This window comes from Pan paniscus, chromosome 7 (genome assembly GCF_029289425.2).
Source record: "Pan paniscus chromosome 7, NHGRI_mPanPan1-v2.0_pri, whole genome shotgun sequence".
Lineage (NCBI taxonomy): Eukaryota > Metazoa > Chordata > Mammalia > Primates > Hominidae > Pan > Pan paniscus.
In genome coordinates this window covers 125,823,033-125,847,027 of record NC_073256.2, presented here as the reverse complement: position 1 = coordinate 125,847,027, position 23,995 = coordinate 125,823,033, and the positions used below count along the sequence as shown (strand labels likewise).

At 36.6% G+C, this 23,995-nt stretch overlaps 1 protein-coding gene across 1 annotated transcript in view; it reads right to left on the bottom strand.

Moving 5' to 3' along the window:
* EMC2 (ER membrane protein complex subunit 2) overlaps window positions 1-23,995 on the bottom strand; it is a 46,223-nt gene that overhangs the window by 18,683 nt on the left and 3,545 nt on the right. Inside the window, exons 2-5 of the mRNA XM_034966485.3 lie at window positions 18,413-18,526; window positions 17,850-17,914; window positions 15,200-15,285; window positions 12,411-12,468 (exon numbers count right to left, since the gene is read on the bottom strand). Coding sequence (XP_034822376.1) covers window positions 12,411-12,468; window positions 15,200-15,285; window positions 17,850-17,914; window positions 18,413-18,526 — 323 coding nt within the window. The remainder of the gene's footprint in view (window positions 1-12,410; window positions 12,469-15,199; window positions 15,286-17,849; window positions 17,915-18,412; window positions 18,527-23,995) is intronic.

The following is a 23,995-nucleotide window of genomic DNA, read 5'->3' as shown; positions in this document are numbered from 1 at the left end:
AAATAGATGAGGGATAAATTAACATATAATCAGGAAACTTTTGGCCATTTAATATCTGATTTCACCAAAATCTGAAACATAATTTAATCTTTCATTTTTCATGACATTACTTCTTCCACAGACAATATACAGAGCATAATGTCTGTTTTGAAATCCAAAAGACAAGAAACTGAATCCCAACTCTTATCACTTACTAGTTTTAACCTCTACAAACCTCAGTAATACCATCTATCTTCAAGCATCAATATAAAGCAACTAACACAGCATATAATAATATTAAATAAATGTTATCTTCCTTTCTTTAACATTTGGTTCTAGACTTAATGTTTATGTGTTAAACCTTGCCACAAAATTCTAACTCAGCAATCTTTAAAGGACTGGCACAGACTTGCTTTATTTGATATTTATATCTTGTCCCAATCCTTACAGGATTTGCAACAGCAGAGATGAGATACTGTATGCAGTGAAAACTTGTTGAAAACAGTTGGATTCACCTGGGAGCAGTGGTGCATGCCTGTAATCTCAGCACTTTGGGAGGCTGAGGTGGGAAGATCACTTGAGCCCAGGAGTGAGAGACCAGCCTGGGCAACATAGTGAGACCCTGTCTCTACAAAAATAAAAATAGACATTTTTTAAAAAGAAAATATTGCATACAAATGCCACAAATCAAACAAAAAAAATTAGCTGAGCATGGTGGTGTGCATCTGTAATCCCAACTACTTGGGAGGCTGAGGCAGGAGAATCAACTGAACCCAGGAGGTGGAGGTTGCAGTGAGCTGAGACTGCGCCACTGCACTCCAGCCTGGGCGACAGAGCGAGACTCGGTCTCACAAAAAAAAGCCACTTAAAGTCTTAAAGTTTTGCCACATTATTCAAAGCGTATCTAAAATTTTAAACAAACAATATACAAGGTATCATACATAAAATAACCAATTATAATAACAAAAACACTGGTTCAAAAAACTAAGATAAAAATAGAAACGCACATCTTAGTTTCCGCGCATTCATACCAAACAGTACTGGACACTGAAGGAAGTATCTACTGCAGATCGGTAGCTATCTGCAGAATAAATGAATACATCACAAATTTTACAATTGGAAAGAACTGAGGAGCAGGCAGTGATAATTACATCTCCTCATTTTACCTAGAGAAAAAACAAAGCCCAGACTTACACTGCAAATCCTGGGACTCCTGAATCTGTTCATGTCTCTTTTTTGCCATAGTCTCTTGCTCTCTGGACACTTAATACTCAGCTGTCCAACTCCTTATTCATATAATGTCTAACTGTGAATAAAGAGTCCAGCAGCTTATCTCCCAAAAGCCACACAAAACCCTAGGTTTTGAATGATTATCAAGCAACCAGAATGAGGTTCAACAAGGCTTCTTGTGGCTTTTGGGTCTCATTTAGGGCACACAAAAAAGGCTTGTAAAAAAGACCAGTTTTGGCCAGGTGCAGTGGTTCATGCCTGTAATCCCCAACACTTTGGAAGGCCAAAGCGGGAGGATCATCTGAACCCAGGAGTTTCAGAACAACCTGGACAACACAGCAAAATGTTGTCTCTACGAAAAATTTTAAAAGATTACTTGGGTGTGGTGGTACACGCCTGTAGTACTAGCTAATCAGGAAGCTGAGGTGGGAGATTGCTTGAGCCCAGGAGTCAGAGGTTACAGTGAGCTATAATTGCCTCACTGCAATCCAGCCTGGGCAACAGAGCGAGATCCTGTCTCAAAAAAAAAAAAAAAATTCTATCATAGCTTCCTTAGCATAATATTCTATAAAATAAAAATTATACTTAGATTTTTAAAAATAAAAACAAGTTATTAGTCTTCACATACTCTTCAACAGCAGCAAGTACAGTCTCGTTAACTGACTAAATTTAAATAATAAATTTTCTGTAGGGGTAACAGCTGGTTGTCATGCGTATTAACTACCTACTTTCAATCCCATTTACTACCATTGCTTCTTTCCTCATGATAAAGAGCCTTAATTTCTGAAATCAAAGTACCTATCCAGAATTTCTTACTAACTGTAAGATCTTGGGCAAGTCACTTTACTTCTCTATGACCTTGTATGCCTATAGAATAAAGACAATATCTGAAAGGATTATGATGACAATTAATGGGATAATATATGTAAAGTATTTAGCTCAGTGATGGCCCATAGTAAATATCTGATAAACATTTCCTTTCTTCATTATCACATCATCATCATTTTCTTCAATTCTATCACTCCCTTTCACCATTTTCCTCATATTTATACTCTGTTCTGTAGAAAGCTGCAGCTTTTTCTCAGTTGTAAAGTAGAAATCTGGATGACCACATAAGTTGTTCTTTTAACTGAACATGCTTTACTTAAATGTTTTTTAAAAATTAACAAAATCATAGCTCAATAAACAAATTATATCATCTCTTAATAAATGCTAATAATTACATTTTTTGACCTCACAAAGTTTAGAAGATTTTTAGCCAATATCAATTCAAATAATTTGTCTGCAGCCCTAATCGATGTTCTGAATAAACAATCTGGAGGCATTAAGAAATGCAACAATAGTTCTGAAGAACCCATGTATGATAGTGAAAAACATGCTACTAAAAGAATACCACGAACCACAAACAATTTACTCCATTATTCAAAAGTAAATCAACTGGCCAACAACATAGATCCTATTCTATTTTCTTCAAAGAGCATCGAATACATAAGGTTCAATCCCTGGCTTCAGAGAATTCACATTCTTTTAAGTGACATGTGTTAAATATAATATAAATAAAACTGAGAAAGAACAACTAAAAAGTACAGTATTGTTTAAACTTTGGAGTGAGCATAAAGGTTATTGTGATGTTTACTAAAACAATCAAAGGGAAGGTGGCTACAGGACAGCTAGACCCTGAATGAAGACTAGAATTGGAAGAGTCATGCTCCTGTAAGATTTTTCCAAATAAAGATATATATACACTAGTGCCAAACAATAAATGGAAACCTATATAATTTGTTTCAAACTTTTAAAGACCATGAATAAATCTTCATCCAACTGGCTACATGCCTTCTATAATATTACTCAGAATAGGGCTAGCTAGCAATTTTTTCTGAAAGACATACAACATTTTTTTATTTTAAATAGGCTACCTGGGGAAGAGATACTACCTAGAAAAGGATTAAAGGATTAAGGCCTACCGGCAAAATACAATCTAGAACCTCCCCCCTGCCTCACTCCAGACTCAGGGACCCAGAAGGAACTGGACAGTTGACCAGCAAAAGGAAAGCAGAATCCAGGTTCCCTCCCCCAAGGTTTATACCTAGAAGCCTGGAAAATGCGGCATTTTAAAAGCATCTTCTGGAGCAAGATACCCTCTCAAGATAATTGGTCTTACACATTTACTGTTTACGGAACACATGTCTGACTGTGCACTCGGGTGTATTCAGTAGCATTGTTGCCTGCAGTTCCCTGTGTTCACCAGAGATGCTGAGCTCAAAGTGGAGGTTTTACTCTACTCATCACTGCAATCTGCACATTGCTCCACAGTCACACAGAGGCCTGTGTTCTGTTTCCTGTAAATGGAAACATGTTCTGAGCCTATCTGCCTCCTGTGGCTGCACCTGGTCCTCCGTACCAACCCCTGGGGGTATCCACAACCACTTGGGACAGAAGAAGGTGGAATTTCAAACAGGAGCTTGAATGGATCTTCAATGACAGACTTGGACTAGCTGTGGCCCAGACGTCATCCCCGCCCAGAATTGCCAGGAGGAGGCTTTGCTGGCACTGGAGGTAGCTCAGGGCCTGCCTGCCTCCCTCCACTGAGTCCAATGGGCACAAGCAGGCTGGCGTATGGCCAGAGTTGGCCAGAGTGTGTCAAAGCCCCTCCGATGCCTTTCCTTTACCTTTTTTAAAGAATCTCAAATAACTCATTGAAATGACTCAAAGGTGAAAAAGTTTTACCAAAAGGAACCCTTTTTCAGTTAACTACTAATCAAATGGATGCATTCTGACCCTCTCAAGTTTCTTTCCCCAGTTACAGTGGGGAACTGGCTGAGTGTTAACTATGGGACTCACTGCAGCATCTTACCCTCAAGGCATGAGAAGACGAAAAAGATGAAAATGCAACCTGCAGAGCTGGGCTTAATTCCCACGTCACAGTCTGGCCCCTGCTACAGGAGGCTACCCTTCTCAGAGAGAGATTTAATAAGGAATTGAAGGAATAGTTAGGGGGCCAGGGAGATGTGAGTGACACTGGTGTTCCAGGTGAATGAGGGGTTAGTGGAGGGTTTGGTGCTACAGCCAGTCAGGATATTTGCAAATCCAAACACATTCCTGTGTGAGGCATGTTACCATTTATCAGTTTTTGTGAATATGTGTATTTTAAGCAATAAGATTTAGCTGGTCAGACTTTTCTAGGCAGTCTCAGTGGTGCATTTCCTGTGTTGTGACTGTTCTGAAGATAGAGTGGCTCTAACCACTGTGAGAAGCCTGAATAAAAATCGACCCCCACCCTCCCCTCACCGAAAAAAACCATCTTTACCCTTGGCACAGAGGAAATTACATCTAATTCATAAATAAAACTTCAAATATTTGATATATCACAATAGGCAGAGTTCACAATTCAGGACAAAATCTGATCTTCTGAAGTATGAAATCAACTAAAAGACAATAATTACTCTGCTTTCTGAAAGGCATTCCTTCAACAAGTATTCGCTGGAAGCCTACCAAATGCTGGGCACTCTCCCACTCAATGGATATAATTTTTTCCCCTTAAGGAAGACTCAAAGTATGAAAAGTCAATCATTTTCAAAACGCAAGCCGAAAAAAAAAGTTCCCAAACTGGTACTAGAGTAACATAAAAAATAAAGGCTGACAGTAGCCCAGTCCCCTCCAATTCCACCTGTCTTAGTTTTAGATTCCCATAATCTCTAGCCTAAGAACAGCCTCCAAATTACTTTTCTCATCTCCTTCAAAATATATCCTATTTCGATGACACATTATCTCTAAAACTAACTGATGATATTTACCTAATCAAAATTTGACTTCATACTCCATTCTCTAAGAATAAAAATTAAAAATTACCAAGCTGTTCACAAATGTAGACCTTCTTTTTGTACTTCTAGCTACTCTGTATAAGGAATCAACTCAGAGGTATAAAATGCTGTCTTCCTCAGAAGTAAATCAGTGGAGGAGGAGAAAGTTAACTAGGCAGAGCACCAGAACCTTGCCCTCTCTTTATCAGAAGAGAAATGAAATTTGAAAAAAGCGTAAAAGGAGACAGCTCAGAAAGAAAAATACAAATGGCTGTTTAAGAATATTAAAAGATGTTCTCACTCCTGTAATCCCATAGCTGTTTAAGAATATTAAAAGATTTTCTCACTCCTGTAATCCCGGCACTTTGGGAGGCCAAGGCGGGTGGATCACGAGGTCAGGAGATCGAGACCATCCTGGCTAACACGGTGAAACCCTGTCTCTACTAAAATAAATACTAAAAAATTAGCTGGGCATGGTGGTGGGCGCCTGTAGTCCCAGCTACTCGGGAGGCTGAGGCAGGAGAATGGCGTGAACCTGGGAGGTGGAGCTTGCAATGAGCCGAGATTGTGCCACTGCACTCCAGCCTGGGAGACAGAGCGAGACTCCTTCCCCCAAAAAAAAACAAAAAACAATATTAAAAGATGTTCAGCAGTACTCATAATGCAAATTATAACAAAATAACATTTTTAACCAATTAGACTGGCAACTATTAAAAGAAAAAAGCTGATAATATACCACGTGGCAGGATATGGGGAAAGTGGCACTCTCATATGCCACAGAAAGTGGGTACAGATGAATAAAAAGCCTTTTCAGAAGGAAATTTGTAACATCAATCAAAATTTAAAATCCATGGACCTCCTGACCCAGACATTTCACCTCTAAAGATTCATCCCACCAATGACATCCACTGAAAAACTGTTTCTGAGAGGAAATATCAGAATCATCCTAAGGGTTCACCAAGTTCACCAAGGGGACTTAAAGAAACTTTTTCATCAAGACAAGGGACTATATATCCACGCAATGCAATCCTACTCAATAGGATAATGTAAAGGATGTGATGACATGGCATGATCTTTAAACTATATTGTTACATAGAGTATACCACATTTGCATTTCTAACCATTCTGTCAGAGGAATACACACACACACACACACACACACACACACACACGCAAACACACACACACGCAAACACACACACACGCGCGCGCACGCCTATTTGTGCATGAAAAATATCTCTGAAAGATCACATAGAAAAATCATTAACAGTGCTTGCCTGGCTGGGCGCGGTGGCTCATGCCTGTAATCCCAGCACTTTGAGAGGCTGAGGCAGGCAGATCACAAGGTCAAGAGATCAAGACCATCCTGGCCAACATGGTGAAACCCCATCTCTACTAAAAATACAAAAATTAGCTGGGCATGGTGGCAAGTGCCTGTAGTCCCAGCTACCCGGGAGGCTGAGGCAGGAGAATCACTTGAACCCGGGAGGCGGAGGTTGCAGTGAGCCACAGCCTGGCGACAGAGCAAGACTCCATCTCAAAAAAAAAAAAAAAAGTGCTTCCCTAAGGGAAGGAGGACCTGAGCTCAGGGATAGAGGAACAGACTTATTTTTTTTTTTACCATTTTATATTGTCCACAATTTTTAACATGTGTATGACTTTCTCAATAGAGTATTTCAGAACTTTAAAAAAGATGGGAAGAAGGTATGCCATTCCACCATTCTTTCAAATAAAAAATTTTGAAACTTCCATTCTAATTACCTTATTCCTTCTTTCCTAAGCAGGCCTTGTACATTAATAATGCTTGTACTTTAATAAAGGCTTATTCATGCATTCACTTGGGATACAATGTCTTTGTATCATTTAAGTCACACTCATTCTTTAAGGCCTTCCAGACTCAAAACCCATGCAGCAAGTCATCAAAGAAAGAGAATTTAATAAATCAGTTTCAAAGTCTACAGCATGTTCATCACATCATGCTACCTCACTAGAAGCACAGAAAAGGCTAATTCATCCTTGTGTTTGTTCTCACTACCATGCACACTGCAAGCATAACAAATGTTCTCTGAAAGAATAATGAATGCATGTGAATAGGAAGTACAGCTGCTTAAAGCTTCAATGAACAACTTCATTTCTATACTGGATATCCAGAAACACAGAGGCATAAGACAAACAAAAGGTCACGTGATCACTTTTCAACAATGCAGGGAGCAACAGCAAATGAGAATAAAACTGGACTTTCCCGCCTTTGAGATACTAAGTTGCTTTGGAAAAAGAAACGGCGATGTCTTCTGTGGAGTAACTTTAACTGTTGCATATTAGTGAAGTCTACTTATAGACTTTATTAGTTCTAGGTCTTTTATGGCTATGTTTTCTCCTTCAATGTCTAGCACAGTGCTTCCTAAGGATATAGGAACAGAAACAGTATCTCTACTCTTACTAAGAGCAACTCTTTGATGGTTCATGAGAGGTATTCAATACATGTTTACAGAAGGAAAGAAGGGACTGAAAAAAGATTAGATCATGTTTGATAAAAGAATAATACATTTAGCAAAGCTGAATTAAGTCGCCTTGCTCTCGAATGTTTACCTAACCGCTAAGGGATTTAGTTACTACAGGGAGTATCCCTTACACAAAACGCTTGAAACTAGAAGTGCTTCACATCTCAGATATTTTCAAATTTTGGAATATTTCTGTATACCTGAGATATCACAGCAATAAGGATCCAACTCTAAACACAAAATTGGTTTACATTTCCTATACACCTTATACACATATCCTGAAGGTAAAAATTTTATACAGTATTTTAAGTAATTTTGTGCAGAAAACAAAGTTTTCATTGTGTTTTGACTGTGACTCATCACATGTGATCAGGGGTGAAATTTTCCACCCGTGACATTATTTCATTCTTCAAAAAGTGTTGAATTTTGAGGCACTTTGGATTACAAATTTTCAGGTTAAGGATGTTCAATCTGTACCACTTCACACATATTCTATGAGGGGAACCATTTGGCTTTCTCTTTTAGCCAGTTTTAAAAGTCACAAAAAGCCATAAAATATGAAAGATACTACAAAGACAGATCAATAATTAATCACATATTATCTTATAGTTTGAAGAAGTGAAATAACTTATTAAAAATTCCCAATGTAAACTGAGACAGAATCAAAATATTGTACTCCTAATTCCAAAATTGACTTAAATTACATTGATTTTTAAACTGGGATGAGAAATATAAAATTCAGAAGTTGTTTTCAGAAATCTGATTTCAGTTTTTTCAATCTATGGCTAAGAGAAAAATGAGTATCTTTGAAACCACAGTGAAGTCTTATAAATCAAGAATAAGAAATAAGTACAGGAGAAAATCTTCAGAAAAAAATGGGTGCTTTTTCTAAGAAATTGTTGAACTAAGACAGATAGTAAGCTATTAGAATTGTTAGATTAGGAAATCATTCAAAAACTTTCCAATTTTAACTTTTTATTCTCAGTATCTACATAATATAGAAGCTATTTCTTATTTTTATTTTTTATTACAGATAGGTTTGCAACTGTCAAAATTTTTCCTTGAACTTTCTATATTCTGAGAATCTTCACAAAATAATGAAAGTTCTCAGCTATCTAGAACAAATCACACACACACACACACTCTCTCTCTCTCACATGGCTTGGCTGTGTCCCCACCCAAATCTCATCTTGAATTGGAAATCCCACAATTCCCTTGCATCATGGGAAGAACCCAGTGAGAGGTGACTGAATTATGGGGCGTGTCTTTCCTGCACTGTTCTCATGATAGTGAATGAGTCTCACAAGGTCTGATAGTTTTAAAATGGGAGTTTCCCTGCACAAGCTCTCTTTGCATGCTGTCATCCATGTAAGATGTGACTTGCTCCTCCTTGCCTTCTACCATGACTGTGAGGCCTCCCCAGCCATGTGGAACTGTAAGTCCAATACACCTTATTCTTTTGTAAATTGCCCGGTCTTCTCGGGTATGTCTTTATCAGTAGCATGAAAACCGACTAACACAGTAAATTGGTACCAGTAGAGTGGGGTATTGCTGAAGATACCTGAAAATGTGGAAGCAACTTTGGAACTGGGTACTGGCAGAGATTGAAACAGTTTGGAGGGATCAGAAGAAGATGGGAAAATGTGGGAAAGTTTGTAACTCCCTAGAGACTTGTTGAATGGTTTTGCCCAAAATGCTAATGATACGGACAATGAAATTCAGGCCGAGGTGGTCTCAGATGGAGATGAGGAACTTGTTGGAACCTGGAGCAAAAGTGACTCGTTATGTTTTAGCAAAGAGACTGGTGGCATTTTGCCCCTGCCCTAGAGATGTGTGGAACTCTGAACTTGAGAGAGATGATTTAGGGTATCTGGTGGAAGAAATTTCTAAGCAGCAAAGCATTCAAGAGGTGGCTTGGGTGCTGTTAAAGGCATTCAGTTTTACAAGGGAAACAGGGCAAGTTCAGAAAATTTGCAGCCTGACAATGCAATAGAAAAGTAAACCCCATTTTCTGAGAAGAAATTCAAGCCAGCTGCAGAAATTTGCATAAGTAACAAGGAGCTGAATGTTAATTCCACAGACAAAAGGGAAAATGTCTCCAGGGCATGTCAGAGGTTTTCATGGCAGCCCCTCCCATCACAGGCCTGGAGTCCTAGAAGGAAAAGGTAGTTTCATGAGCCAGGCCCAAGGTCCCGTGCTGTGTGCAACCTAGGGACTTGGTGCCTTGCATCCCAGCCACTCCACCTGTGGCCGAAAGGGGCCAACGCAGAGCTCAAGCAGTGGCTTCAGAGGGTGCAAGCCTCAGGTCTTGGCAGCTTCCACGTGGTGTTGAGCCTGTGAGTGCAAAGAAGTCAAGAATTGAGGTTTAGGAACCCCTGTCTAGATTTCAGAGGGTATATGGAAATGGCTGCATGTCCAGGCAGAAGTTTGTTGCAGGGGCGGGGCTACCATGGAGAACCTCTGCTAGGGTAGTATGGAAGTGAAATGTGGGGCCAGAGCCCCCACACAAGAGTCCCTACTAGGGCACTGCCTAATGGAGCTGTGAGAAAAGGGCCACCGTCCTCCAGACCCCAGAATGGTAGAACCACTGACAGCTTGCACCATGCACCTGGAAAATCTAAAGACACTCAACACCAGCCTGTGAAAGCATCCAGAGGATGTACCCTGCAAAGCCACGGGGCGGAGCTGCCCAAGACCATAGGAATCCACCTCTTGCATCAGCATTACCTGGATGTGAGACATGGAGTCAAAGGAGATCATTCTGCAGCTTTAAGATTCCACTGCCCCACTGGATTTCAGACTTGCATGGGGCCGGTAGCCTCTTTGTTTGGGCCAATTTCCCCCATTTGGAATGGCTGTATTTATCCAATGCCTGTAACCCCACTGTATCTAGGAAGTAACTAACTTGCCTTTGATTTTACAGGATCATAGGTGGAAGGGACTTGCCTTATCTCAGATGAGATGCTGGACTGTGGACTTCTGAATTAATGTTGAAATGAGTTAAGACTTTCGGAGACTGTTGGGAAGGCATGACTGGTTTTGAAATGTGAGGACATGAGATTTGGGAGGGGCCAGGGGCAGAATGATATGGTTTGACTGTGTCCTCACCCAAATCTCATCTTGAATTGTAACTTCCACAATTTGCATATGTCATGGGAGGAACCCAGTGGGAGGTGACTGAATTATGGGGGCAGGTATCTCCTGCACTGTTCTTGTGATAGTGAAAGAGTCTCTGATAGTGAGAGCTGATGGTTTTAAAAATGGGAGTTTCCCTGCACAAGCTCTCTTTGCCTGCTGTCATCTACAGTAGATTTAACTTGTTCCTCCTTGCCTTTTGTTATGATTGTGAGGCCTCCCCAGCCATGAGAAACTGTAAGTCCAATAAACCTTTTTCTTTTATAAATTGCCCAGTCTCAGGTATGTCTTTATCAGCAGCATGAAAATGGACTAATACACAGACAGCATGAAAATGGACTAATACATAGACACACACACACACACACACACACACACACACATCCCTACACAAACCCCCACACACCCACTCAAAAAGAAAAACAAAAACCCTAGGGAATTTCCACAGAAAATCTCCCTGGGGTGGGAAAAGACTAAAAGTAAGCAACTATCATTTAAGAAACATACCAACTACTATAATACATAAGTATCATTACAGAATATCAAAGGAAATAAGCAGAGATAAGGGATTTATGATCCGTGCCTGAGATAAATGTGCTCTAGAAACTACAGACATTAAGTTACTGTTGTTAAATTATTAAGCATTTTACATCTTAAAATCTACAGTCAGACATTATATGATTTTTTAATGTCTATTTTTAAAGAAATACTTGCCAAATAAGAGAGAAACTTCATGTATCTTTATTGTGTTAATACAACAATTTCTCCTTCTATAAAAGAAAAAAACTCAACCTGGTTTTTGTTTAAAATTTTTAAAAATACTTATTTTCTTTTAGCAGGCATATGTGTGCGTGGAAATAATGACATAAAACATTAAAATGACTGATGTATTATCTAAAGTCTCTCTGTAACTTTTTAGTTAAAAGGTTAAGTCTGAGGGAATCTATTATGGTAATAAACTATAATGTTCTCAACATTAAAAACAGAATTCACCAGGGTATTTTTCAAACAAATACTACTATATAGGTATCTTTAGAACAAATATTCTATCCAATAAACTAATATACTTGTTCAAAATTACACTAAATTAAAGGGGTATGTTTCTTCTTATTCATGTATAAGGCAGAAAAAAGCAAAAACAAAATAAAATGCCTTCATTAATTCCATATACTAATTATTGAAATGGCTTCTTTTTTCATTAAGACAACTAAAAAGTAACTGCACAAATTAAACAATTTAGTATTTCATAAACTTCAAAATATTTTATGCAAACACATAGTCTACTCTTTCCAAATCTCAACTAGCCCCTTCTCTAATACGGTATCTTCTAGAAGTCTCTTTTTTTTTTTTTTTTTGACACGAAGTCTTGCTCTGTCTCCCAGGCTGGAGTGTAGTGGCGTAATCTCAGCTCACTGCAACCTCCACCACCCAGGTTCAAGGGATTCTCCTGCCTCAGCCTCCTGAGTAGGTGGGATTACGGGCACGTGCCACCACGCCCAGCTAATTTTTGCTTTTTAGTAGAGATGGGGTTTCACCCTGTTGGTGAGGGTGAGAAGTCAAATTTTATTGGAGAGTCTTAAATCTATTTAAAATAAACTGTGGCCCATCATGAACTATTTAAAATAAAAAATAAAAATATTTTTTAATTAAAAATTAAAAATATAAGACCTAGTTCCTTATGTATCTTTCCATTATTTCCTCGATGAATTAATTTTATCTTTTAAATTAAACTTTAGATTTTTTTCAAGACAATCTGCCAACTTACAGTGTTAGTTGGATCTTCTTGTAAAATCCTATCATATAGCTGTATAGCATCATCATATCTATTTAAAAAGAAAAAGAAACATCTACAATTATTACCTTAAAAATATAGTGATAAATAGTAAATACAGAAAAAAATTAAACTGGCTTTAATATTTTAATTTAAATGCATTTATAATTGCTTTAAATGCATTTATAATCGTTACCGAAGTCTTCCATCTTCATATAACAGTAAACGTTTACTACAGTCTTATTTTGTTAAGTAAAGCAAATCATGTATATAGTACTTATAGAAAATTTCCCTTAAAAAAATACTGATTCAATTTGTCCAAAGTACAAAAGTAAAAACTAGCCACACAAGTTGAAGACAGAACAAGCATCAGGACCAGATGTAGATATGGTAGAAGTACTGGCATAAACAGACTAGGAATTTAAACAATGACATGTATTTTCACAACTCTAATGGAAAAAGTAAACAAGATGCAAAAACAGATGGGTAATGTAAACAGAGATGGAAACTCTAAAAAAGAATCAAAAGAAAATACTGGAAATCAAAAACAATGCAAAAGAAATGATGAATGCCTTTGATGGGCTTGGGCTTATCAGTAGATTGGGCATAACTCAAAAGAGTCAGGAGGTTGAAGAATTATCAATACAAACTTTCAAAATTGAAATAAAAAGAGAAAAATAATAGAACACAATATCCAAGAAGTGTGTACGATTACAAAAGATGTCATATATATGTAATGGAATACTAGAAGGGAAAAAAGAAAGAAATATAGAAAATGTTTAATCGTTGAAAATTTTCCTAAACTTATGATAGACACAAAACTACAGATCCAGTAAGCTCTAAGAACATCAAGCAGAATAAATAGCAAAAAATCTACACCTACGCATATAAAATTCAAATTACAGAAAATCAAAAACAAAGAGAAAATCTTAAAAGATGCCAGAAGAAAAAAACACATTACTTATACAGGTACAAGGATAAGAATTATATCAGACTTCTCTTCAGAAACCATGTAAACAAGAAAAGAGTAGAGGGAAATATTTAAAGTGTTCTGAGAGAAAACCAACTTAGAATTCTGTATCCTGAGAAACTGCCCATTAAATGTGACAGAGAAATATACTCCAGACAAACAAAAATTAAAGCAATTTGCTGTCAGCAGACCTGCCTTTCAAGAAATGTTAAAAGCTGCTCTTCAGAGAAAAGGAAAATAATATTGGTTAGAACCTTTGGAAGGTTCTAATATATAAAGAAAGAAAGAGCATTAGAAAATGAATAAATAAAGGTAAAATAAAATTTTACTTATTCTTAATCGATCAGATAACAGTTTGCTCAAAGTAGTAACAGCAACAATATATTTGGTGATTATGATTTATGAATAAGTAAAATGAATGAAAGCAGTGTTACAAATGACAAAAGAGAAGAATTAAAAATACTCTGTTGTAAGGTATTTGCCCTAACTGTGAATCAGTATAGTGTTACTTGAAAGTTGACTTGGATAGTTCTAAATATATATTGCAAACTCTCAGACAGCTATTTAAAAAATTTAAAAAGAAGTATAACTGATACACTGAGAGAGAGAAAATACGAAATTCTATAAATGCTCAATTAAATCAGAGAAGGCAGAAAACAAATGACAAAAGAAAAAATAACAAGAGCAATCAATAGAAAATAGTTATGAATATGGCAGATAATGAAACAACTTTATTAATAATCACTTTAAATGTAAATGGTCTAAGTATACCAATGAAAAGACAGAGACTATCAAAGTGAATTTAAAAACATGACCCAACTAAATGCTGTCTACACAAAACCCTCTAAATACAAAGATACAACAGAATAAAAACAAAGGGATGGAGAAAGATATGCTATAACACTAATCAAAAGAAAGCTCAGGAGCTCTATTAGTTTCAGACAAAGCAGACCTCAGAGCAAGAAAAACCAGTAGGGATAAAGACAGGCATTACATAATATAAAGGGCTCATTCTCAAGAAAAACACAACAATCCTTATTATTATGTGACTAACAACAGAACATCAAAATACGTGAGGCAAAAACTAATAGAACTGCAAGGAGAAATAGATGAATCCACTATTAAAGTTGGAGACTTCCATACTCCTTTGTTAATAATTAATAGACATAATAGGCAGAATATAAGGACACAGTTAAACTGTACAGCACAATCAATTATCTAGAAGTACTGAAAATAAAATTTTAAAAGACGGCAAAAAGAAAAATAGTCTGAAAGCACTCTTACAAACTAAAAATAATCATAATTTAAATGTTCCTATTGTCTAGAAAACACTACCGAATATTGTTGAAACATTAGAAAAGAATTATTGGACAGGACAAAAGAATGACTAAGCATTAAAAAAAAATGATAAACTGAACTTCATCAGAACTAAAAACTTCTCTACTTCACAAGGCACCATTTAGAAAATAAAATATTCAAGCAAGAGAATAGGGAGAAATATTCACAGCACATATATCTGACAAAGCTTTTATCCAGAATATATAAAGACCTCCTACAAATCAGCAGTAAAAAAGGTGAAATAACCCAATTTTTTAAATGGGTAAAGACTAAAGAAGATACTTCAAAAAGAAGTTATTTGAATATCTAAGCAAACATGACAAGGTTTTCAACCTCATTAGTCATCAAAAAATGTAAATTAAAGCCATATTGAGACAGTATTCCACACACTCTAGAATGTCTGAAATAAAAAAAAAAAATTAACACCACCATGATTAACAGGCTCCATGCCTGCCAGTTGATAAGATTTGGTTACCTTTCCATGGCTTCAAATCTCATGCCTGTTAATCGCTTGACTCTGTGACTGCCAGGGAACTGTCTTCTTAGCTCTTGAAGACAAAACTGAAAAAATAAGGGTTGAGTAGTAATTACATTATTTATACTAAATCGGCTACAATGGATGGCCTATATAGTCTTCAATGTGTTTTCTTGAATAATTTCATTAGTGTCATCTAATAACATGAAGTGAAATTAATCAGTAACAAATAATGGATTGAAAGAAGCACTATGACATTACAGTGAAGGCAACAATCAGTTCTCAGAAACTGATCATGCTCTTAACCAGGAAAATGAACAGATTATGAGAACCACTAATAACTCTTTAAGTACTAATATCATATTATTCCTCCTTAAAAACTACTTCTATAATGTGTCAGGCCCCTACTTAAATGACAACAGCGCCTGGCATTTTCTTCCTAATTACAGCATAAGCATTCTCCTGGTAAGAACTAAGTTTTTTAGTAGTCATCTCAAGTTCCTAGCAAATAACATAAACACTGTTTAATTTTGCCCTGTTGAAATTTTATATTAATCAGCCAACCCTTCTTATTTTTTTTTGAGATGGAGTCTTGCTCTGTTACCCAGGTTAGAATGCAGTGGCACAATCCTGGCTCACTGCAAACTCCACCTCCTGGGTTCAAGCGATTCTCCTGCCTCGGCCTCCCAAGTAGCTCGGACTACAGGCGCCTGTCACCACACCCAGCTCATTTTTGTATTTTTAGTAGAGACGGGGTTTCAACATGTTGGCCAGCCTGGTCGCGAACTCCTGACCTCAGGTGATCCGCCTGCCTTGGCCTCCCAAACTGCTGGGATTACAGGCATGAGCCACCGCGCCCAGCCAATCAATCATCCTTTCAATCAACATATCCTGATTTGGGGTCAGAAAATACAGACATTAAACGGATGGAATACCAATTTTTTTGAACAAGTATCCATAATTGACTCATCAACTTGACTAAATAAATAATCAAATATTTATTGAGTATCTACATTCTCAGCAACATATGAAGGATTCAAAGTTTTGGAAGTCCTAGAAATGTTAAAGATGATACAAATAGTCCACTGAAGCATATTAATGCATGTGTGACCAAAACAATGCCATTAACTACTGATGAAACTATTAACTGGTAATAAAATAAGTTTTAATATGAATTGGAAATACAGCTTCAAAGTTTGTGGCTGAAATCTGCCACACTAAGAAAAATATTCAAGTTAGTCAAAAGTGAAGATATGTTCATTTATTTCTTTGATATCAAGCAAAATCATATTACTTGGTCAGTCAAGCAAGCTAACTGTATAAATAATCTTAACCATTAAAAAGTTACTGTTTAATTGGGTATACTGCTTTATTAATCAATAGTGTTATCTAATTTGACTTCCTACTTTATCAAGTGATATTTGGCTATTTCAAAAAAATAAAAATAAAAACCTCTCTCAAGATATAAAACTGTCACCTCTATGAATATTCAAAAGACTATGTCTCATAGGTTCTGAAGGTAATCCAACAAAGGTTTTGTGGAATGTTTTCATCACTAACAGCTCCACTAGAATTACATGTATAGCCAACCCAACCTTGAAAAGGACAATACTAATTCAGATGTGAATTTTTTTCAGGTATTTCAATTTTTTGTTTTTGCATATTTTCTTTCAGTTTAAATACAGAGGCAGCATGAAGCGGTACTTAAGAATTCAAGATGATAGGAACAACATTAACAGATGCCTCTGCTTTCTGATTTATAAAATAAATATAATAATAACATCAAACACAAATCAAATCAAGAAATAATTATGAAGGCTCAATAAAATCATGATGTAAAGCATTTAGCTTCGTTCCTAGCATGAGTCCAAAAACATAGCTACCATTACAGTGTTACTTTAAAAGCGGTATTAGGTTTGTTTGTTCGTTTGTTTTTTTTTGAGACGGAGTCTCGCTCTGTTGCCCAGGCTGGAGTGCAGTGGCACAATCTCAGTTCACTGCAATCTCTGCCTTCCAGGTTCAAGCGATCCTCCTGCCTCAGCCCCCAGAGTAGCTGGGACTAGAGGCACGCTCCACCACGCCTGGCTGATTTTTTGTATCTTTAGTAGAGACGGGGTTTCACCACGTTGGCCAGGCTGGTCTCGAACTCCTGACCTCAGGTGGTCTGCCTGCCTCAGCCTCCCAAAGTGCTGGGATTACAGGTGTGAGCCACCTCGCCTGGCCAAACATTATTAGTATTTTATGTTATGTTCTATACGTCGGGATTTTCTTATGTCAGATATGTTTATAATATTGTGTAACAGTATTGAACATTACATTCTGTGAAAGTCATTCAATAACACAAAATACAAAATTGTTTTAAACTTTCTTATTTTAAACTCTATAAAATAGGATAAGTCACTTACTAAGCAGATAAAATTCAGTAACTAAATCTTTTCAGTAAAACTGGGATACTAAACAGCTACTTCTCAGGACTAATAAAAAGATATAAGATACTTTGTCCTAAAATATCTAGTTAGTTCCACTTACTGTTCAGAGTAGCACTCAAAACTAGCTATAGAAAGCATTCCATATAAGCCATACATTAAGTCTTAACTACGGTATACAATTGATGAAGCAAATTAAATATATACTTCATTTAAATACCTACCAATGCCAAGTCATCCCGACCATAGTCTAGTGCTGCAATCATCACCTGTTCATATATGATCCAAACTAGATACACATAAAGGGGGAAAAAAACTGAATTTAATATTAAAACAAACCCAAATGGAAATTAATGAATTCTAGTTTCTGATATTTCTAGAGAACATTACTTATAACTGAAAACTGATTTATTGTATTATCTCTGAAACTAAGGGAAGAATGCATTCTTACATGTTTCAGCAGTGTAAAATATGTTAATGTAAGGTTAAAATCTCCAATTATTTAATAGTTTTACTGTTCTAAAAGAGTCCGTACACAATACATTTTGGCCAGACATTTGGCAGCCCTGTGAGCTTTAAAACAAAATGCCTATTTGATAGCTTACTACTACCAAGCAATTATAAATCCTTCTCAAAATAAACTATCATTAAAATTCTTGGGACAAAAAGTCACAGAGAAAATTAATATGACAAGTAGAAAAATCATAAATGAAAGAACAGTTAAAAAAAAAAAAAAGGGCCCATGAATGAGGCATGTACTGAGCCTGAATGTAATAAAAGAACTTACTATCATCTCCCAGCTTAGAAGCATATTCATTAATTAATTCTTCTCCAACTTCCACAATTTGCTCACTATTTCTTGAGTTTTCTTCTCTCCATTTTCTCATTTTATCTCTCATTTCTGAAAAAAATAACATGACATTTAAGTGTATATGTACCCAGACACACACATACACATCCGATAGATGTCAAAAACCTGACAAGACAAAATCAGCTTTTTAGGTAAGGAAAATAAACTCACAATCATGTAGAAGTCTGTGGTATCTCAAATTTGATAAAGTAGAAAATTAATTGAACAAGGGCAACAGATCCTTTAGAAGACTGAAACAGCATTACAACTGGTATTATGACTATCTTTAGAAGTGATGAATGGGCCAGGCACGGTGGCTTACATCAGTAATGCCAGGACTTTGGGAGCCCAAGGTAGGACAATCACTTGATCCAGGAGTTCAAGACCAGCCTGGCCAACGTGGCGAAACCTTGTCTCTACTAAATATACAAAAATTAGCCAGCTGTGGTGGCACACACCTGTAATCCCAGCTACTCAGGAGGCTGAGGCAGGAGAATCGCTTTAACCCAGGAGGCAGAGATTGCGTGAGCCGAGATCGTGCCACTGCACTCCAGCTTGAGCGACAAAGCAAGACTTTGTCTCAAAAAAAAAAAAAAAAAAAAAAAGGCAGCATGGTGGCACCCGCCTGTGGTCCCAGCTACTCAGGAGACTGACGTGAGAGGATCACTTGAGCCTGGAGGTTGATGCAGCAGTGACCTGTGATTGCACCACTGCACTCCAGTCTGAGCAACAGAGCAAGACCCCTGTCTCTTAAAGGTTGAAAAAGGAGTTCAAAAGGCATATAACAAAGTAAGTTATCCTATACAGAAAGAACTACTGGTAGCTGGGAATTAAATAAACACACTAGGATCAGGAAATGAGTGTATAAGAAGTAAGAAGAGTGAGTTTCTTGGAAGACTTTTATTTCATACTAAAGAACTTTAAAGTTTGTTTTTAAAGATACAGAAGAACAACTTAAAAATGCTGAGCAAAAGAAAAGCAACACAATCATGGCTGTCTGACAGGAAAATCATTCTGGTGCCAAAAAAAAGAAACCACTAGAATTTTAAATTTTATATGTCAATTTTAAAAATAAATAAATTTGAAACCAAAACAAAAAGCCCCAGAAGATAAACTGGAAAGGAGTAAACAGTTCAAAGAAAAGAAACCGGTTGTATTAGTCCGTTTTCCCACTGCTGATAAAGACGTACCCGAGACTGGGCAATTTACAAAAGAAAGAGGTTTAACTGGACTTGCAGTTCCATGTGGCTGGGGGGGCCTCACAATGATGGCAGAAGACAAGAAGGAAAAAGTCATATCCTACGTGGATGGCAGCAGGCAAAGAAAGAGAGCTTGTGTAGAGAAACTCCTGTTTCTAAAACCATGAGATCTTGTGAGACCCATTCACTATAATGAGAACAGCATGGGAAAGACCTGTCCCCATGATTCAATCATCTCACTGTGGGTCTCCTCCTCAACATATGGGAATTATGGGTGCTACAAGATGAGATTTGGGTGGGGACACAGAGCCAAACCATATCACCAGTCATAGAGGACGTATAGTACACTGGAAAGAACATGGACTTGATATACTTGGTTTGAATCTAAACTCCATCTTTTACATGACCTTACATAACTTACCGAATCTGTACTTAGTTTCCAATACCAATGAATAGAGATAATATTACCTTTAGCTTAGGGATGAGCAGTTAAGATTACATAAAATATATATAAAGTTGCTTGGTTCGTACAATAGTTTGGATATTTTTGTTTTTAAGTTGATTTTGATTACTCTTAGATAAGGGTATACACTTACCAGTTCTTCATAGGCACCACTATTGTCTTTCACCCAACTACATGTATTTTCATCTGCTTGGCCCTTGAGTTTAGGACACCAAACACTAGAAAATTCGTGTAAAGCATTTTATAAAATGTGAAGCCCTACAAAAATTCTAGTTACTTTTATTTTTTTAAAAAATCTGGTAACTGTTTCAGCCTCTCACAAGAAATAAAGGCTCTTCCCTCACTCTTTCCTCAAAGGTGGCTTAAAACTTTCATTTTACCCTTTCACCTTCCTGCAAAAAGCTCGCTCCTCAAAGCCAAGGTCATTTTATTACATACTATGTAAGTAAGTTTCTCACTGCTTGCTTGTACATTTTATTAACTACTGTGCAACCCTGTGAGATGAGCTAAAGGTCAAAGGTTAAGAGAGTGGCTATGATTGTTCTGTTTATTCCTTCCATGACAACTTGCATGAGATGTCACTGCAGTGAGGTGGCCTCTGAGAGATGGAAAAATATGCCTGCTACTTAATTATGATTTCTTTAGTCCAAAACTACTTCCTCCAATCCTGTATCTTTTCCACTTCATTTTTTTATATATTCGGAAATACCACTTACAGATTCATTTACATAAACCAGCATATTCTTTTAAAAGGCTGATAATTACAGGATAATAAATTTTAAATTATTCATGGTCCCATAAATGTATCTAGTCAGATTGGCTGCAGGCTGTGGGGAACAGCTATTCTAAAAGAAAAGGCAACCTGATTTGAAAAAGGAAAGGGTTAATTTATTTTAATGCACACAGAGCTCCAGAAGACGTATTTTTCAAACTGTGTATTACAATCCATGAATAGGGTATAAAATCGATTCAGTGGATTTCTTCCAGCATCTGTTGGGGGTGGGGGGGGGGCAGTGGGGGAGAATGAAACAAAATGAACAGAATGGAAGCAATACTCATAAGAATCCTTTGTAAATGCAACTTTGGTTTCAGTTTATACATACACTCAAAGATTCATGTATATGTATACTTAATTGAGTATGAGTTAATTTGTAAAAGGTGTTTCTTATTGTGAAAAAACACTCATAGGAAAGAGAACGTTTTTTTAAAGCATAACTTCTAAGAACGGCAGTCTGACACACAGTCACATATTAAAATATAATAGCTGAACACAAAACAAGAAACACTGTTTGTGTATGAAAATATAACTTTTACAAAACAAGCAACATTTTACCTATAAACACCTTAAGCTATACACCTTACATAGCTGACCCTGCCACACTCTTGAGTGCTGCTGTAATAAATACATTTGTAGCACTATTAACCACATACTACTTTTAGAAATGCCTTAAATACATTTATCTAAAAAAATTATTTGTAAAAATAAAACCATCTTGAAGAAAACATGTTTTCACCTTTGATAGCTCATTACCTCAAAATCACAGCATCCGAAAATCAAGTCATCTTCATTTCCTAAAAATATGGCCTCCCTTCCCAACGTTCACATTTCTGTTAATTCCACCTTCTGTTAATACTACCTGATATTCCATTTTTTAGTGCTGTTTCTGACTCCCACTTTGGTTATCTAAGTCCTGTGGATTGTTTTGAAGTATTTCGAAGATTTACATCTTCTACTCTATTTCCACTGCTATTATCCATGCCCAGGCTTTCATCACCCCATGCTAAAATTGCTAGGATAGCTTCCAAACTGATCTCTCAACCCAAATTCAATCTGTAAATTACTACCAGATACTTCTAAAGATTTACTTCATTACAATGTAAATTCTTAAGATACCCAATGATTCCTACCTTCTTTGAGGCAGTATAGTGTATGACTGGAACTATACTTCATTATTTCACTAATATTTACTTCTTGGAGTAAATATTGGAGTTCTTCATCACTCAACTAATATTTCCTAAATGCCTATGTGCCAGGCCTGATCTGGGCACTGAGGATAAAGAAAGAAAGAAAAAGATAAAGTTCCTATATACTCATAATGCTTAGAGTATAATAGGGTAAAAAGATGAAAATCCACATAACTTCAGATAGTGAAATTATACAAATAAAACTAAAAGACCATATGATAAAGTCAGGAGATCGGGAGAAAGGAGGAGCTTTTGGAAAGGGTGGTCAGAGAAGGCTTCTCTAAGAAGGTCATTTTCAAGCTAAGAGAAGAATGAGAAGGAGCCAACCATAAACAGCAAATCTAAATTCTGGAGAAAGAAACTAATTTGGCATATTAGAAGAATAACAGAATGACAGCCTAGGTGGATGAACTTAATTAGTTAATAACTCAGTGGGGGAGAAGTGTGTAAGAGCAGCTCAAATCACATCACTCCCTTTTACTAGCTGTGGGATATTAGACAAGTCATTTCACCTCTCGTTTGCTTCCTCATCTGTAAACCGGAAATAAAGCCTATCTCATAAGATACATGTGAGGACTAAAAGAGATAACATATACAAAATGTTTCATATACTATTTTCATCATTATTATTACCATTATTACATACAATAGTGGATCAAACTTCAAAAACAAGCTTCATGTCCTAGCATTCACTTACTGAACAAATGAGCATTTACTGAGAGCTTGTTTTCTGATTCTCACCACTATGGCTGGTCAACAGAAGGACTGAGATCTCTGTGTGTAAAGAATGTAAACATGTAATTAAAATATGATGGAGAGATTAATGAGGTTCAGTAAAAATTATCTTTATCATTTTCCTGTTAGAATCAACTCAAAGAATTGCTTTCTGTAAAACATAATAATCATGGCCACTAAGATTTTAGAAGCTCTTAGCTAGTAAGTCACATCAGCTAGCTCTTGGTTAATTGTTTCCAATAGTTATTACATTTTAAAAATTTAGCTACCTGTATCCAAACCAGTTCATGCCAGTTAAATTTAACGTAATTATATAGTATAATGAAATATTAAGAGCCAAAGAAAACTTAAGTGCGAAAGGAGACTGGTTTCTAAAAAACAAAGTTGGATGCTTTGAAAAGACCCCATAAAAACAAATAGCTCTGAAAAACTGCTGTCATATTAAATATGGGGAGTTAATTTAAAATATTATGAGAAAAATAACAAAAATCTGAAAGACTTGTGCACTGAAGCTTCTATATTAGGGATTTTATGTTCCTGCTCCACGTTAAAGAAAGCAAAACCAAAAATGGTTTATTAAACATGACAAGAAATTTCAATCAGGGGATCTCTACCAAAGAAAAGGCCCTGTTCTATATTAACATGCAAAAGTTTAATGAAAACAGCCACTGATTTTTTCTTTTTGAAATTAGGACCTTGGCTCCTATCTATATACAAAAAAGAAGTCTGAACTTCTTAGTCTAGCATTCAAGGCACCAACCTACCTTTCCAGCTCTTACCTTTCATTAAGTGACTTTTGCAAAGCATATACTTCATTCCCATACATATCTGTACTTTCCAGGCTTTGAAGTCTCATAGATCTATATCTTAAAAGCTGAGCAGAAGTTGTTTATGAATGAGGGGAGATACACAGTGCTATCTACTTTTCTAGGGAAAATGCAGAAAAGAGTAAGTGGTGACAGCGGTGGTGTTGGACGCAGAAGGCAAAAGGAAGATGATGAGTTCAGTTTTGAGTTTCATTAATTGTGAAACATCCATTACATGTGCCCTGTAGAACACTGGAAATATGGATATTCAGTTTACGAGTGAAATTTGAGGGTATGTCCCTTGAAATCTGGTGCCTTGCCTGTCTTACTTAGCACTATACCCTCAGAACTA